The sequence below is a fragment of the Topomyia yanbarensis genome, chromosome 3, assembly GCF_030247195.1.
Source record: "Topomyia yanbarensis strain Yona2022 chromosome 3, ASM3024719v1, whole genome shotgun sequence".
NCBI lineage: Eukaryota > Metazoa > Arthropoda > Insecta > Diptera > Culicidae > Topomyia > Topomyia yanbarensis.
The window spans coordinates 376,790,945-376,808,089 of NC_080672.1; the positions used below are offsets into that span (position 1 = coordinate 376,790,945).

Sequence of the window (17,145 nt, forward strand, 5' to 3'; positions counted from 1 at the left end):
CCATATTTATATGTTCACCTCATTTTTTCAGAATAACTTTTTTTCTATTCAAACAAACTGCACCATATTTTTAGCGTTTGTTTTGAAGATTAATCAACAATGTTTCTCAAAATTTAGAAGCTATTGTGTGTTTTGTTCGTTTGTTATGGTCGTTTAAGTGAAAATGTGGTGTCCCATATTAATAAGTTCACCTTACTTTTTTGCCTTTCTCATATAGAAATGTTTTGCAATCACTCTGAACATCGTCAACCTTATCCCGGTCTAATCTTTTGACTAATATAGGTTTTCTGTATTTTAACAGAGGCGTAATTAGGGGCATGCGGTGAGGGGTTACCGAGAAATCCGATCAAAGGTGGAATCGAACATACAACGAAATATTGTTTCTCTCGTTAATTTGTCGACGATCCGGTGCCAATAATCGAGTTTTTCAGCTTTCATCAAGTTTTTCATTTGCGTTTCTAGCGTCGCGTATATTTGGAAAAAGTCGAGCGATCCTACGTTCAAAAAGTCGTAAAATTCTGAGCAATCTCTACCCACCACGGAGTGGGAGACTGGTCATGGCTGTTCTCGCCGGGTGCTCGTTTCGTCTGAACTTTAATCACGATGCAAATACAATGTGTATAATCTGGGAAAAAGGCAGGAACTGATGTACCATGTGGGAATTTCTGCTAGTTTCTAAAATTTCCGAGACCAGGAATCACTTGCTGCGGTTTTGTAATATCACCCTTCAAGGGACACTATCGGTCCTTTACGAGGAAGCTTAGGAGATAAAATTATTTTCCTCTTTCGAAGATTTATAGGCACATTAGACTAGCGCTGGAAAGTAAAAATTAGTCGCGGTTGGTGGTGTAGCCCTTTGGGACCATTCATAAATTACGTTAGGCAAAAATTGCCCGAAATTTACTCCCCCTCCCCCCATGTAACAAATTTTCACAAATTTTTCCACCCCCCCCTCCCCTATTACGTAACAAATTCCATTTAAAAAAATTTATTCTTCAGTAAAAACACGTTACGTAACGTTCTAGCTTATTCTCCCTCCCCCACTTGTCACAATATGTCACAACTTGTCGAACCCCCTCCCCCTAAATGCGTTATGTAATTTATGAATTGTTCCTTTTTAGCATTTCTTCTCTTCCTAAAAAGAGTACTTTAATTTTTCTCACATAATTTATACGCGATATAATCATGCGGAGGGTCTCCACAGCAAGAAAACTTTTCATGATTGTTTCCACATTTTCCACTCCGTGCCTTGTTTCCACAATAGGTAGCTGCAGGCCCATTTGTTTGCAACGACAGCAGTTCATGCCCCGCGGCACCAAAAGATGAGCTTGCGAACCAGAATTTTCACTGGCCGAAGCAAAAGTTCTCCAGTTAGCTCCATAATTCGCAATTAAGGCTCCTATCGGAAACTACACCATCAATCTCTACTTCTCAGGTGGGTACGTAGACAAGATACTTCTTCGTACATAGCCGAGTGTTGTTTAGTTAGATAACGCGATGTCGATTTCGAGATATTGATGGGGTTAAATAGCTTATCTTCGGTCCGGAAGTAGACCATCCAGGGGCCGGTTATATTAGATACATATAATTTATATCGAAAATGAAACGAAATTTAGAAGAATGGAGTAATTGGTACTTAGCTGTGGAACATTTGTAGTATCAGCAATCAACAAAAACATTTACATACAGCCCACAAACAAATCGTATTTCCAAATAGTCACCAGATATTATCCGAAAATTTTCATTTTCACTGACTTACACCATGTCTGAGGTTTCGTTACTATGGGTAGAAATCACTTCGAATCTTACTACCCACTCGGGAAAAAAATGTTCCGCTGGCCCTGGCTAGAAGTAAAGGAGATAGGGAACCAGGTAGAGCATCGGCTTTGCCTGAGAAGAACACTGTGATGTCTTCCGGGATTATTTGCGGGGAGCAATGAATCCGGTGATTTGATTACCATCGTCGCTAGAGAGGTTCCAACAAAGGAGCCAAGCTCACCTCCCTAGCTAAAAGATTAGGACCTCTACAGGAGCTGCCAACGGAATCCGAATGAACCGCCCGCCCTATCTTCACCGTAGCATTGGAATCCAGCATCACCAACAGTGGAGAGTTTTCATGTTGGTATAAGAAAATCCGAAATTCTTGTAGAGCCACTAAGGCCGCCATGTCAAAAGGGTTTACCGGGCAGATCAAAACACGACTAGTGGGTAAACCGCTACTTACAACTACGCGCAATAACGATATCCCCTTTCTGTTTTTACTGTGCTATCTCTGCAGCTTCCACAATCGTTCGGATGGCATCCGCTGTAGACCTGCTTTTCCACAACCCGAACTGCATGTTGGACAGGTCGACCGAATCCAACAGACATTTTGGTCTATACATTGAAGCATTTATTAAGAAATCGATTTTCTGTACGTGATCTAGTTCACAGCTTTGTGAAAATTATTCATAAACGGTTGACTCATGACGTTATTCAATAATTTAGGTATATAGGTTCACAAAATTAAAACATTCTGGATATTTCGTCGTGAACTGTTTTACGAAACACGCAATTTTATTCATAAATCCATTCAATTTTCGTGAACTAATTCTTTATTCCTAATATATTAGTCACGATCCAATATCCGTGCTTGTGAAATAGTTCGCAAAATCATGAAATATTACTTATGTATTTGTGAACTGGGTAATGATTCCTAGTATAAGTCACAACTTACTCTTCGAGCTCGTGAAATAGTTCACAAAATCATCGAATATTATTCATGTATTGGTGAACTGGTTCATGATTCCTAATATATTAGTCACAATTCAATAACCGTACTCGTGAAATTATTCACAAAATCGTGAATTTATGTATTCGTGAAAAGGTTCATGATACTTAGTAATAGTAATCACGACTTACCATTCGTGTTCTTAAATAGTTCACGAAATATTAAAATGTATTCGTGGTTCATGATTCCTCATACAATAAGCACATTTGACAATTCGAGCTACGAAATAGTTCACAAAATCATGAAATAATATTCATGGATTCGTGAACTAAGTCATGATTCCTAGTACATGATTTACGATCTATTTTTTGTGCTTATGATATTTAGAAGATATCCCTAATTATTTTCAACTTCATGTAACATGGTAATGAAATTTTCACCTGAACTATTTCATAAAATTTGCAGTATTATTCGTGGAATCATTTTTGATTCATGCACTTTTTCATGGATTGTCCAGCTGGTAGCGATCAGTAGTAGGTACGAGCAGTAGAAATAAGACAAATATTAGTACCTCGAACATCGTTATTCATTTGATAAGGTTCAGTGTGATGTCTGCACAAAAAGTAAAACTGCGTTGAGCACCACAAATCGTGTTCGTGATATAGTTCACAAAACAAGGTGCCGCGAATCAGTCACACTTTTGTGATCCAGTTCATATTATCACACTACTCCTAGTAAAAAAACCGCCAGTAACAAATCGCGAAATTACGAATACTATGATGAAACTGCTGATATCATGAACATGAGTCGCAATGTTCCATGTGTCAAATTCGGGAGTAAACTCTAGACTAAAATATCACGAAAACGTGAACAGAAATTATGAAAAGCGTGACTAAGATCCATAAATAATGAACATAAATCACACAACACATGACCAAAATATCACAAATCGTGACAAAGATCCTGAAATCATAAACATAAATCTATACTCGTGACGAAAATATCACGACAACGTGAATAGAAATTATGAAAATCATGACTTTGCGAAATCAAATCTTTGCGACAAAGACAAAAACATTCAAAAAGAAAAGACAAAACTTTGCGAAATGATGAACATAAATGTTTATTACTCGGGATTAAAATATCAAAAATTGCGAATAGGATTCTAAAATCGTAAACATAAACCACTCTATTCATGACCAAAATATCATGATACCGTGAATGGAAACTACGAAAATCGCGACTGAGACCCTGAAGTCATGAACATAAATCCCGCTAGTCTGACAGAAAAATCCGATAGTAAACTCAGGAATAAAATTAGCACGCCAACGTGATGAAAAATCGCCAAAAACGCGAATAAGCTCCTGAAATCATAAACATCCTATGATCGTCGGCTGTTTTTTCGCAAATGATAAACAAGAATCATTACAAAAACTCAACATGTCCAAGGAACAACAACAGTAACCCTACCAAACATTCGAATGTAACGCCATGTATATATTCGTGAAGAACTAGTTTTTTTAAAATATAAGTAGTTTCGTGAATACGCGTTTATTATTCACAATTTCAGGAACTTGATAACGGTAAATCGTAAATCGTTCAGTTCACGAAATCATGTCCTTTTTTCTTTAATTTATGACCGGATTTGTGTCCGTGCAGAAAAAGTTATTATTTCATTTCCACTGGCATTGTGTCCTAGAAGTGAATTGAATGCACAAGTCATTTTTTTAAAAATTCAGATTGAATGTTGGGTTTTTTGGATAAAATCTTCAACAATAAAATCTATAACCTTAATTTGTTAAATCGCAGATAATTTTCTTAAGATTACCAATCCCCATAAACTGAAATCCACAACCGACAGTAACTATATTAAATCACCTGATGCTATATTAATGAAGATTTTCAAAGCCTGGAACAAACACAGCATCCATCAGGTGTATCAACTCAGTACAGCAAGTGCATTTAAAATTCTGTATAATCACATTCACGGTCACAGCACGTTTCTTTATGAAATTTTACGCAACCTAAATATTATAACCTATGTGAACACATTCTCAATAAACCGCACAACTAACTTCGGCGTTACTTCCAATTGACTTTTTCCAGCCAGCCTGAAAAATTGCACTCCACACCAGAGCTGCTCCGGTAACATGTATGATGGTTTAATTTCCCCGCAAATGTCCCCGGGTCACAACGCTGCTATACAACTCAACAGGTCCCATGGGCACTCACATACAAAACACCGCTTTACTGCAAAGCACTTCCAAGCACAACACTCACGGCGTAGCACCAAACCGCTATTCCTAGCGTTTTCCGGACACAGACACACACATGGAGCAACAATCACTATCCTCCGGGCTCTAGTCCTTCAGCAACAGAGGATTCCGTCGTGTGGCAGCTGAACGTACGAATGAGGGTCCGCTTTTAAGCACCTGCAGATGCATTCAATCCCATTTACGTCCGATGCCGTCTGTCACTTCACTCACCACTGCTCGAATCCCGGGTCCCGCCAATAGCTCCGGTATCCGATCCGACCGGGGGGTTGGATATTGATGGATCATAAATACTTCCAAGCTGAAAATTAAATCACTCTTTTCTCGTAATAATAGCCACAGGCAACGAAACGCTACCGTAAACGGAACTTGACCAGCTCAACGTGGTCCACTCGGTTGTGTATAGAGAAAAAGCTTAAACTGGTTCGGTACGGAGGCAGCTTCCCTTTAAGGTGCCATGTTTCGGACTAGGCTCGGCACATGAACTTATTCATTATGCATGAAAAATGCAACTGAGGGGTCCACCAATCAATAAAATGCTCCTATTTCTTCGCTCAGCTCCAGAGAGCTCATTATCCTTCGAGGATGAGAGCGAGAGATCCGAAACTGTGTTCAGAACGCACAAATAGAAAATATTCTCAACATAAGAAGATGAAAAAATACACATAACTCGCACGCGTACCTGTTCGAATAGACACCGACCGTCGCTGCCAGACGACCCGATGCTGGCTGCTGCGCTGTTTCACCTGAGACGGCAAGATCGGTACTGAGTTCTTCGTTGGATGATTTTGTTTTGATCCTCGTTGCCGTCCGCGTTAGTGAAGCCGTTCCCGCCGCCACAACACCGCTACCAAAAGGCTCCACGTGCTCCAACGCGGGTTCGTCACTCTTTCTCCCCAAGTCACTCATGCTCTCGGTTGCAGCAGCAGCAGTAGCGACGGCAGAAACCGTTGGATGGTGGAGCATGCGCAAACTCTCGCTTTCGTTGGAGTTCTTCCGTGGACTGGTGCAGCACGTTACATGTTCTGCCGATAAGGAACTCACCACCGTCGTCGAAAACTCCAGTTCGGGTTGTTGCTCTCTGTGTTTTGGAACAGGTTGTTTGGATGCTGCGAGTGCCGCCGGTGCGGTGGCGGTAGTCATCAATGGCATTGGAATTGGTACTGCCTTGACGGCAGCTGGCGATGATGACGATAGTGATGACGTTAATGATGATGACGATGCCGCTGGCGGGGCAGGTGGTGGTGGTTGTGGCGGTGCTTGTTGTGCAGTAAATTGCGAACCGGCTGCCTGACCCGTCGGGGCTTGAGAGTTCTTGTTTGTCGTTTGGGCTCGCTCTTTTGGAGGTGGATTCTGTTGGAGAGAAGCGTGAAAGAAGAGATGGGAGAAATTATGGTCTGTTGTAAATTGACGAGAGCTGAAGACGTTGGATGGAGGGATGGATGGTCACGTGAGAGAGCAACTTGCGAAAGCTTTTTCATTATCATTTTAGGGGGTGGCAACGAAATTGGGTGGAAAACAAATGTCGACTTAATAGGCGGTAAGTCTTTAAACCTCTGCTATCTATCTTGCTAAAGATGGTTGAAGATTTGAATTAAATGGTATTTCATTTAACATCCCGATGAAATCCTCTAGAAATTTTGTAATAGGAGAGACCAGTGCTAGTGGGCGACAGCGGTCAGCTGACGGAACACTTTTCTTTGTTTCATTTAGACATGTTGCGTTCCTCCTTGCGTTTCAAGTAATGAGAAAAAAAATCGACCATGTCGTATTCACTTTGTTTTGTCCTATTTTTTTCTATGATAGTGGGCAAAATTCCTATTCTGTATCTTCTTAGGATGCAAATAAGAATAAACCTATGGAGTTTTTGAAAAGGTTTTGATGGCGCTTACCGGGACCCTACGTTGTGTTACTTTCAATCCTCACCAGAATCGTTCCGGCGTGATGATGGCAGCTATTGGCATCGTCACCCTAGTTGCATCAGTCCAACTGCACTCACCCGGCACACCATCGGGTCGACGGTAGAAGAAAGCGGCACAAAGGCGATCGTAGTAAAACCAGCAGGCAAAGCGCAGTACAGCGGGCAAGGTACTTGGTTTCCGATCAGTGGAATACACACTTTTTAAATCACAATTAAGTTGCACAAATATCTACTTTGGACAGAAATTTATTTTGCACAATCACTTTGACTTAAGTAATTATTTTATTGATCACAATCACTTTTGGGGAGATAAATTATTTATTCCTGTACGCATGCAGGTTTGATCTAGACTGAACTGACGATCCCGACAGATCGAGGCACGAAGGCTATCATCATAAACTGGGTTGCCAGAAGGGCTAGAGAAATTGGCATAATTTTACGCCCGTTAGCACCAATAACATGCAAAAGGCAATGTTGCTCATTACGGTTGCCAATAATTCTGTACGAAACAACATACTCGCCGCCTTGAACGATTATGTTCAACAAAAAAAACGTAAACAATAAACATTGTGACTTAGAGCTAGGCAATAAATTTCACTTCTTATAAACTAACACATTTTTTTCTAATTTCAGCTTATTCTAGAGGTGTATCCGGACTCCGTTGGGCCGGTTGTAAGTTGTTGGCCATCGTTAAACATCCTTCTGCTTCTGGGGCTGTCGTTGTGCACGGTAACAGACAGATTTTTGTAATCGGTCGAGTGATGATACCGCGGTCAGTACGAAGTGATACAACTCGCGTAAGTTGATCCTTTCCTGGCAGGACTGATTCGATGCGAGCGAGTGGCCAACGAATTGGTGGTTGCAGATCGTCAACGATGATGACTAGTTTACCAGGGATAATTTCGTCGTTCCGTATCCATCGTCTCGTGTCCTTTTGTAGCTCCTGCAGGTACTCTTTTCGCCAATGGATCCAAAATTGCTGCACATGCATCTGCAGCTTTTGGTAGTGGTCGAGTCGGTTCGCAGGTATGTTCCGTAGGTCTGGGTCGGGCAGGGCATGCATCGATGATCCGATGAGGAAGTGGGCAGGTGTCAAAGCGGCTAAATCATTAGGGTCTTCTGTCATTGGAAGCAACGGTCGCGAGTTCATAATTGCTTCGATTTGGGTAAGAATCGTGCACATTTCCTCGAACGAAAGTCGACTTGAACCCAGCTGTCGGAACAAGTGTTTTTTCGCTACCTTTACGGCCGCCTCCCACAAACCGCCAAAGTGGGGGGCTTTAGGGGGTATCAAGTGCCAGGTAATTCCTTCTGCGGTACAGGCAGAAGATATTTCTTCCTGCTGGGAACGATTTTGAAGCATGGTAAACAGTGCAGATAGTTCATTCTTAGCCCCTTCAAAATTCTTCCCGTTATCTGAATGAATGTGCGCGGGCCGGCCACGCCGGGCAATAAATCTTCGCAACGAACATAAGAAGCCTTGGGTGGACAAATCGCTAACCAATTCTAGGTGGACTGCTTTGGTCGCGAAGCACACGAAGAGGCACAGGTAGGCTTTAGCAGGTGCGGTACGTTTGTGAATTGGTCGAAGGTACAATGGACCCGCATAATCCACACCTGTGACACTGAATGGGCGACTGGGTATGACTCTTGGGGCTGGCAGTTGACCAATTTGTTGCTGGGCAGGTACCGGATTGAGGCGTGTGCAACGAAAACAATTTCTGACGACGCTGCGTACTAGTTTACGGCCTCTGGGGGGCCAGAATTCCTCTCGAATTGTTGTCAGCAGCAGACGCCCGCCGCCGTGGAATAGTTTCCGGTGAAAATGTTCGACGATGAGGCGAGTTAGCGGATGACTGGTAGGAATTAAAGCGGGGTGCTTTTCTTGGTAGGGTAATTGCGACAGATTCAAACGACCTCCCACTCTCAACACTCTCTCTGGGTCTATAAATGGGCTCATCAAGTGAAGGGGGGAACGCTTCGAAACTGAATTACCTTCCTCCAATTGTTTTATTTCCGCAGCAAAATCGTCGTGTTGAGCCAAACGAATAAGAAGCGTTTTTGATTTTGTTAGTTCGTCGACGGTAAGTGATCGGTCGATGGGAGTCGGTGGGGGCTGCGTGCGCACTTTTGCTCGGGTATTGGTGACGAATTTCATACAGTATGCAATGATGCGAAGAAGGCGATTGTATGATGACCATCGTAGAAACCAGGGGTGCACTGTAGGTGTTACTTGAGCGACAACGACGGTTGTTTTTATTTCCAGTACTTCTTGTGGGACACCTGGAGGTATCGAATTGGGCCAATTTTGCAGGGAACGTGTTAACCAACTAGGACCGTTAGTCCATAAATAGCTTTCGAGGAAATCTTCGACAGACATACCGCGCGAAACCAGGTCAGCTGGATTTTCTCCTCCAGGAACGTGTTTCCATTGGCATCCGTGTGTGTACTGCTGGATTTCTGACACTCTGTTGGCAACGAACGTGGGCCATACGTTTGGTGGAGATCGTAGCCACTGTAGAGTGACAGCTGAGTCAGACCAGAAATAGGATGCTATTATGTTGACGTCGATGGCCTTTTTGATGTGGGTGTGCAGATGAGCAGCTAGCACGGCAGCACACAGTTCCAATCGAGCGATGCTGATTCGCTTCAGTGGGGCGACGCGTGACTTTGAAGCCAAAAGCTGGATTCTCACTGTTCCTCGTCCATCTTCACAGCGAGCGTACGTGCATGCACCGTATGCGGATTGCGAAGCATCTGCAAAGGTGTGCAGTTGAATAGATGAGCCGGGTAATAAGGCATACCTGTCTACACGGTGCTCCGAAATCTTTGCCAGTTCTCGATGGTAGCTTTCCCATTTAGACTTGATGGGTTCTGGTACAGGATCATCCCAGCCGCAGGATAGAAGCCATAATTCCTGCATCAGAATTTTCGCTCGGACGACGACAGGGGCGATTAATCCAAGAGGGTCGAATAGCCGTGCTATGTCGGAGAGAATCGTCCGCTTTGTCGGGTGTTCATCGCTGTGTCGAATCTGTGAGTCGAAACGAAGGAAATCAGCTTCGGGCTCCCAACTAATTCCCAATGCCTTAATGGTTTCATTTGGACAAAAGTGCAAAGCAGATTGCATACCAATCTGATCATCGGTGAGACCTTGCAGAACTTCGAGCCGGTTAGAGGTCCATTTGCGTAGTGCAAATCCTCCTTTCTCTAACAATTCACCGAGCTCTATGCGAAGTTGGATCGCCTCTTCCACGGTTTGAGCTCCACCAATAAAATCGTCCACGTAGAAACCCTTTTTAAGTGCTGGGCCGGCTGCAGTGAATGTTCGACCTTCATCTTCTGCCAGTTGCTGGAGAGTTCGTGTTGCTGGGTAAGCAGATGGACCGAGACCATACGTAACAGTGAGTAGTTCGTATGTCTGGACTGGAGACTGGTCTGAAAATCGCCAAAGGATGCGCTGCAAAGGAGAATCGTTGGGGTGAACAAGTACCTGTCGGTACATTTTGGCTATGTCACCGACCAGGGCGATCGGAAAGGTACGAAACCGCAAGATGATGGTCAAAAGATCGTCTTGTACCACAGGACCCACGCAAAGAGCTTCATTTAGAGAGAAGCCGGTAGAAGTTTTGGCCGAGCCGTCAAATACGACCCGAACCTTGGTCGTCGTACTTGCTTCCTTAATTACGGGGTGGTGGGGCAGATAGTAGGCTTGAGAGTGGTGTTCGTCGTCCGCTTCGACCAGCCGCATGTGGCCGAGGGAGAGGTACTCTCGCATAAACAAATGGTATTCATCTTTTAGGTTTGGGTCTCGTTCCAAACGCCTTTCAAGTAGTCCGAAACGGCGTTGTGCAGTGCTCTTCGACTCTCCTAGCATAACGTTAAAGTCTGGTTTACGGGGATACCGAACGATGTATCGTCCTGTAGGATCACGGGATACGGTTGATTGATACAACGATTCACAGTGCCTTTCTTCAACAGAGTAGTTGTCCTTGGTAGTCAGCTCTTCAGTTTTCCAGAAACGCTCTAGACTGTCCTCCAAAGAAATCATCGAAACAACCATAGAGGTGGGTGACGTCACTTGTATAGGGGAATTTTGGTTTGTCGACCCAGCAACAATCCAGCCGAAGACACTGTCCACCAGTAGAGGAAGGTTTCGGCCCAGCTGCAGGCGTGCAGCACTCGGGAAGAACGAGTAGAAATGTTTGGCACCTAGCACCATGTCGATTGGCTGACTCTCGTTGAAGGACGGATCTGCAAGAAATAAGTCCTTCGGAATGTGCCATTCTTTTGTTGATATGGTTTGCGATGGAAGGTTCGCCGTTACTTTGTCCATCACAAGAAAGTCGACGCTGCACGAAAAATCACCCTTTCTAGAAAAAACATGAGCGAAAACGGATTCACGTACTGGCTTTGAAAGTTTGCCGGCCCCTTGTACTGTGACGTTCACATTCTGCCTTCGAAGGCGTAGAATATGAGCCATACGATCTGTGATGAGGTTCGGTTGCGATGCGCTGTCGAGAAGCGCGCGCGCTAGATGCTCTTCACCGTACGCATCGATCACCTTAACGATCACGGTGAGAAGGAACACGTTCTCACGGTACTGCTGAACAGTGGCACTGACTTCAGTTTGCGGGATGCTCTCAGTAGCAGCAACTGTTGATTGCGTAGACGGTTGTGCTGCAGAAGACCCACTGGGCTGCGAAGAAGTCGAAGCGGTTGTAGCTGGAGCGGTATATGTACCCTCATTGTTGAATCGACTGGAACCGTCGGGCTGTTCAGAGTGGAGAAGAGTGTGATGACGACGGCTGCACTTACGGCAGTTGAAATTGGATGGACAATTGCGGGCAATGTGATCACCTTTCATACAGTTGTGACACAGACGTTTTGATTTCACAAACTGCTGACGTTCACTCGGCGAAAGTCGGTTAAAACGCTGACATCTCATCAGTAAATGGGACTGGTTACAGAGGACACATTTCTCACCAACATGTGTTACTGGTGAACTCGCTGTGGAGGCACAAGAAGAGAGACGAAGCTGTGAATGGAATGTTCTCTTCGACGAATGAGCTGGTGGACCAGAAGCGGAATGCGAATCAGCAGTTTGATGGTTGACTGAGATCGATTCCAGTACTCGAGTTCTTCGTTGCAAAAAATCTATGAGACAAGTGTAATCCGGATTGTCGACGGTAGATGCATGGTCTTCCCATGCCTTCAAAGAGTCATCGTGTAGACGCGTGCATAGCAGATGCTCCAAAATGGTACTCCAGGCGTCGGTTGGTTCTCCCAGTTGTCGAAGAATCTTGGTGTGACGTTCAAATTCGTCCACCAACCCGTGAAGCGCAGCAGCAGACTCCTTCTTCATCCTCGGAATGTCCAACAGTGCCTGCAAGTGACGCTTCTTCAGCAAATAATCGTTGGAATACCTGCTTTCTAAAGTTTGCCATGCTAAAGAATAGTTCGCAGAGCTGATACCGATCGATTCAATCAACTGAGCAGCTTCCCCCTTGACAGCTGCCCTCAAATAGTGGAATTTCTGAATATCCGGGACCTCAGAGTTTGAATGAATCAATGCCAAGAAAGTATCGTGGAATGCAAGCCATTGCATGTAATCACCATCGAACTCAGGCAACGAAATTGTTGGCAGCTTGATGCCAGAGAGAGTGGAGGATACACGAGAGGGTTGAGGGCTCCGATCGTTAGGAAGAGGAGACAATTTTGAAATAAGACATGCTTTTATTTTAAAGAGCCGGGGCTCGAAATCAGCACGCACAGCAGCATGCTCGACCTTACCATCTTCGTTGGTTTCGTTGTCCTCCAGTTCCGCTTGAACGGTCTCCAGATTATTCCAAATTCCGTTCAAGTACTCCAACCTCAAAGGTACCTGCGATTCATCTCGAAGAGCGTTGTACTCCACAGCAAAAACCTCTGCCCGACCCAGAGCAGCAAGCAGTGTAGCTCTCCGTGACAGCAGCTGGCTTCTATTGTCGACCTCCGCCATCTCGAATAGCGGGAATCAGAAACGTAGCCAACCAGGAACAGTAGATCGACCTGCACAATAAAAGACCACAGTAGACCCACAGGAGGGGTGGTAAATACTTGGAAAGAGGCTCACCTTTTCCAAGGCAAGTATGTGCCTTGTATATTTATTCAGCCAACAGGAACAGTACAGTACCGTCCGCACTGGTAGGTGAGTTGATGATCCGAAGCAGCGCTCAAAAACCGGCGAAAACTCACAGGAATATCCAGTTAGCAGCAACAGCAAATAATTCGGTTCCGCAAAGATGAAATCACGTTGAAAACCACGGCTAGGAACGCCACGGAAGTGAGAAGATGCCACTGCAGCAACAGTACAGCTCAGCAGGCGGATTCACCACGGCTAGGGACGCCACAGTGAACAATGGTCCTATTCTAATCCCGATCGTTGAACAATGGCGCTTTGAGGCCAACACTATGGCGCTTTGTGGCCAGCACAATGCCAATTCCGCGATCAATTGAAGCGATTGTTGATCCGGAACAATACGAATCGGGCATGCAATAAAGAAAAAGAAATCTTGTATCCAATTAAATCGAGCCTTGGATTTAATTTTGGTAGCAGCATGCGATGATCCAAAACATTCCTTCCCTTGGTCAAGGGAATCAAAATGGCGACGTCCAGTGAAAGGCTCCGCACGTGGTCCGAAACAGATCCTGGTCACGGCACCAAAATTATGATGGCGCTTACCGGGACCCTACGTTGTGTTACTTTCAATCCTCACCAGAATCGTTCCGGCGTGATGATGGCAGCTATTGGCATCGTCACCCTAGTTGCATCAGTCCAACTGCACTCACCCGGCACACCATCGGGTCGACGGTAGAAGAAAGCGGCACAAAGGCGATCGTAGTAAAACCAGCAGGCAAAGCGCAGTACAGCGGGCAAGGTACTTGGTTTCCGATCAGTGGAATACACACTTTTTAAATCACAATTAAGTTGCACAAATATCTACTTTGGACAGAAATTTATTTTGCACAATCACTTTGACTTAAGTAATTATTTTATTGATCACAATCACTTTTGGGGAGATAAATTATTTATTCCTGTACGCATGCAGGTTTGATCTAGACTGAACTGACGATCCCGACAGATCGAGGCACGAAGGCTATCATCATAAACTGGGTTGCCAGAAGGGCTAGAGAAATTGGCATAATTTTACGCCCGTTAGCACCAATAACATGCAAAAGGCAATGTTGCTCATTACGGTTGCCAATAATTCTGTACGAAACAACAGGTTTAAAATTAACAAAATGGTGGCCGAAATATTATATTGTTGCATTTTTGAGATATTCTGTATTAAATTAGTATCTAAAAATTTCGAAAATCCTCCCGTCAGTACCTTGGCAAATTAATTATAAACAAAATTGAATACTTGCCTAGATATGGATTCGAACAACCGATGACTGTTGAATCCAGCACGCCATTTAAAAGTCTAATTCAAAAGTCACTCAAACGATTAATTAAATTGTGGAATGGTTATTTTGACAAACAGCAGGCCCTCTCTACCTCTGACCGCCGCTTCTGAAATAAAGGCATATCGTTTTCGCTTGAGAACCTAGAAACGAATCCAGATTAGTAGCTTCAATCGAGATTCAAAACTAAATAGCGACTGGCTCAAATAGCACGTTCCCCTCGTTGATCGGAGATTTATGCCTTGTCATGATTTGTCTTTTCATCATTTCCGGATCGGAAGGATTGGGGAAGTGGTAGGGTTAGGGATAAGGAGAATAACGACACAGTGAACATAGACAATACGAAAGTAGTCTTCACTCCCAAGGAAATATCAACACCCCCGAGGTGATATTGAGGTAACAGAACGACAGCATCCCCGAAAATATCCACTGCAACCTCCATTTGCGAAACGAACCAGGGATTCGTAAATTGAACTGGTTGGTAAAAAGAGTATACGTTATTTGGGATTTAGTTCGTAAAAAAAGTTTGGTTCACATTCTTATTAAAATTCGTTGACGGCGCTGGTGGTTGAGTGGTAAGCGTGACCGCCACTCATTCCAATTTGCCTGGGTTCAATTCCAGCCGAGGTCGTTGAGATTTTTCTGAGGTGAAAAAATCTTGAGCGTTTTTTTCAAAACGTCATATCTGCAATGAGTTACTCTCTTTGTTTGCTTTCTCTTCTGTTAATAATTCGGTCACTTTAACATTTATCCCTCAGCTCTTTGCATAATATGCTAGTTAAAACCACCGTCTTTCGATCTATACTGTAAAATAAGTGAAAAGTGTTATACTGACGCCGTAAAAATCGAAAGAGAAAGTATAAACAGAGAGTAACTCATTGCAGATATGACGTTTTGAAAAAACGCTCAAGAAATCTGTGGTCAAGTCTTCTTTCGGAAGGGAAGTAAAGCCGCTGGTACCCGGTCTATGAGTTTGGTGGATCGGTATCTAGTCCAGATAGTGAAGTAGTATATACGGCCTCTAGCAAAAGCAAGTATCGGTCTAACCATTCCTTCCCTTTCCTTCCGTGATCTACGTTCGGGTATGGCCGGCGCCGGTATTGATCAATACTTTAGGATTACCAGGAGTTGCACATTAAAAGATGTGTCGTCAGTGATGGCATTTTACCCTAGTGATGCACTGGCGCGTAAGTGTGATGCCTACACAGAGGATACAATGATCATACACCACAGAAAAAAGCAGAACGCTCTTTCTTTCGGAGCTGTATAGACCGATTTCAAGTGTGCGCTGGTGTTGAGGTAGTTGGGTGCGAGATAACCGTGCTCTCTTGCTCTTTAAATTCTCTGTGGCGCGTTCAGATAAAGTCACTACCGCGCGCACCCCAGAGTCGCTGTGGTGTATTCACTGGTGATATTTGGTTTGTTTTCGTCTTACAAGCGCGGGTGACAGTCTACTTTCTACTTCTGCCGCAGTCAGACGTACAATCGAGCCAAGTGAACAACAGGCCTCTCGATCTAGTGTGCATTGTCTCGAGAACAAAGGAAATATCGGATTATTCTTGTCATCATGAGTAAAGTTGACGAAAAAGCTCTACTCCGACCCAACGCTGCGGTCGTTGACTTTAAATTTTGTTTAAAACGACCGAGTTTTAGTGAAGTGGAATACCTTCTGAAGGTAAAAATGCAACTTAGGCTTGCGGAAGTCTTGTACCTTCAGTACCATCATCTTCGCAATGTAGTGTTAATATCATTCAACACGTTAGCACAAGCCGAGCGTTTCGTTTTGAAGAACAATTTAAAACACGTGGTTGAAAGTGACAACGTTGGAATTAAGATTCCCGTATTCATTGAGAATGATTATATAGATGTAAGGTTATATGACCTATCACCTCGTACTCCTCCTGAGCCAATTGCAAAATGCATGTCGCAATACGGAGAAGTAGAATCCGTTACACCTGATACTTGGAGAAACTTCTTCCCGGGTACACCTAACGGCGTTTTTGTAGTGAGGATGCGGGTTGAAAGGCCTATACCCTCCTACTTGGCAATAAAACTCAATAGTCACGGAACTACAATTATGCAAACTACACTATGCACCCATGAGGGGCAAACTCCTACGTGCAAGTATTGTAATCAGACAGCTCATCATGGACAACCTTGCGCGGAAGATGCAGAGGAAAATGCATCTCAACCGATAGCCAACTCATCTACGGCAAACCAACCTAAAACAGAATTTTCAATACCAATGCCTGAACCACAAACGGTGGCCAAATTTGTGGCAGCTATTCAGAGCATAATGACAACCGCAAAAGAATCATCCAGCACCCCAAAAGCAACTGTAAGCAACATCGGCAACGAATGCAGTAACAATGACGACGGATTTACACTGATCAACAATAAGTGCAAGAAGCAAGGGAGAACATCTGATCCCGGACACCAAGCCAGCTTCGACCGGGACGTGAAAAACAAGAGAGAATTAAATGACCCCCCTGACGCTGTTTGCCAACAGACATCGCGAAAGAAGGTCTCCGCTCGCAATAAAAAGTTGCGCGCACGAGATCCAATTAATTAATTCTTGTTTGTATTTTTTATTTTTACATGTATTGTAAACGTATAAAAGATCCACGGCTCCGTTAAGCTACCGCTATGAGCCGTGTCAAATAAACGAATTAAAAAAAAAAAAAAAAAGCGCGGGTGAGATTGATTTGATTTGCAAAACTAAAAGTCTCGGTCCACGGAGCAAAATGGGAACACTTTTTACGTATCATCGTATAGAGAGTTTTATAATGACCTGA

General features: G+C 43.9%; 1 protein-coding gene across 3 annotated transcripts in view; it reads right to left on the bottom strand.

The window, feature by feature from the left end:
- The window catches only part of LOC131693311 (uncharacterized), a 903,090-nt gene that overhangs the window by 693,662 nt on the left and 192,283 nt on the right, over positions 1 to 17,145 (bottom strand). For all 3 annotated transcript variants that reach the window (XM_058981027.1, XM_058981026.1, XM_058981028.1), the window contains exon 4: positions 5,666 to 6,336. In XM_058981027.1, the coding sequence (XP_058837010.1) occupies positions 5,666 to 6,336 (671 nt within the window). The remainder of the gene's footprint in view (positions 1 to 5,665; positions 6,337 to 17,145) is intronic.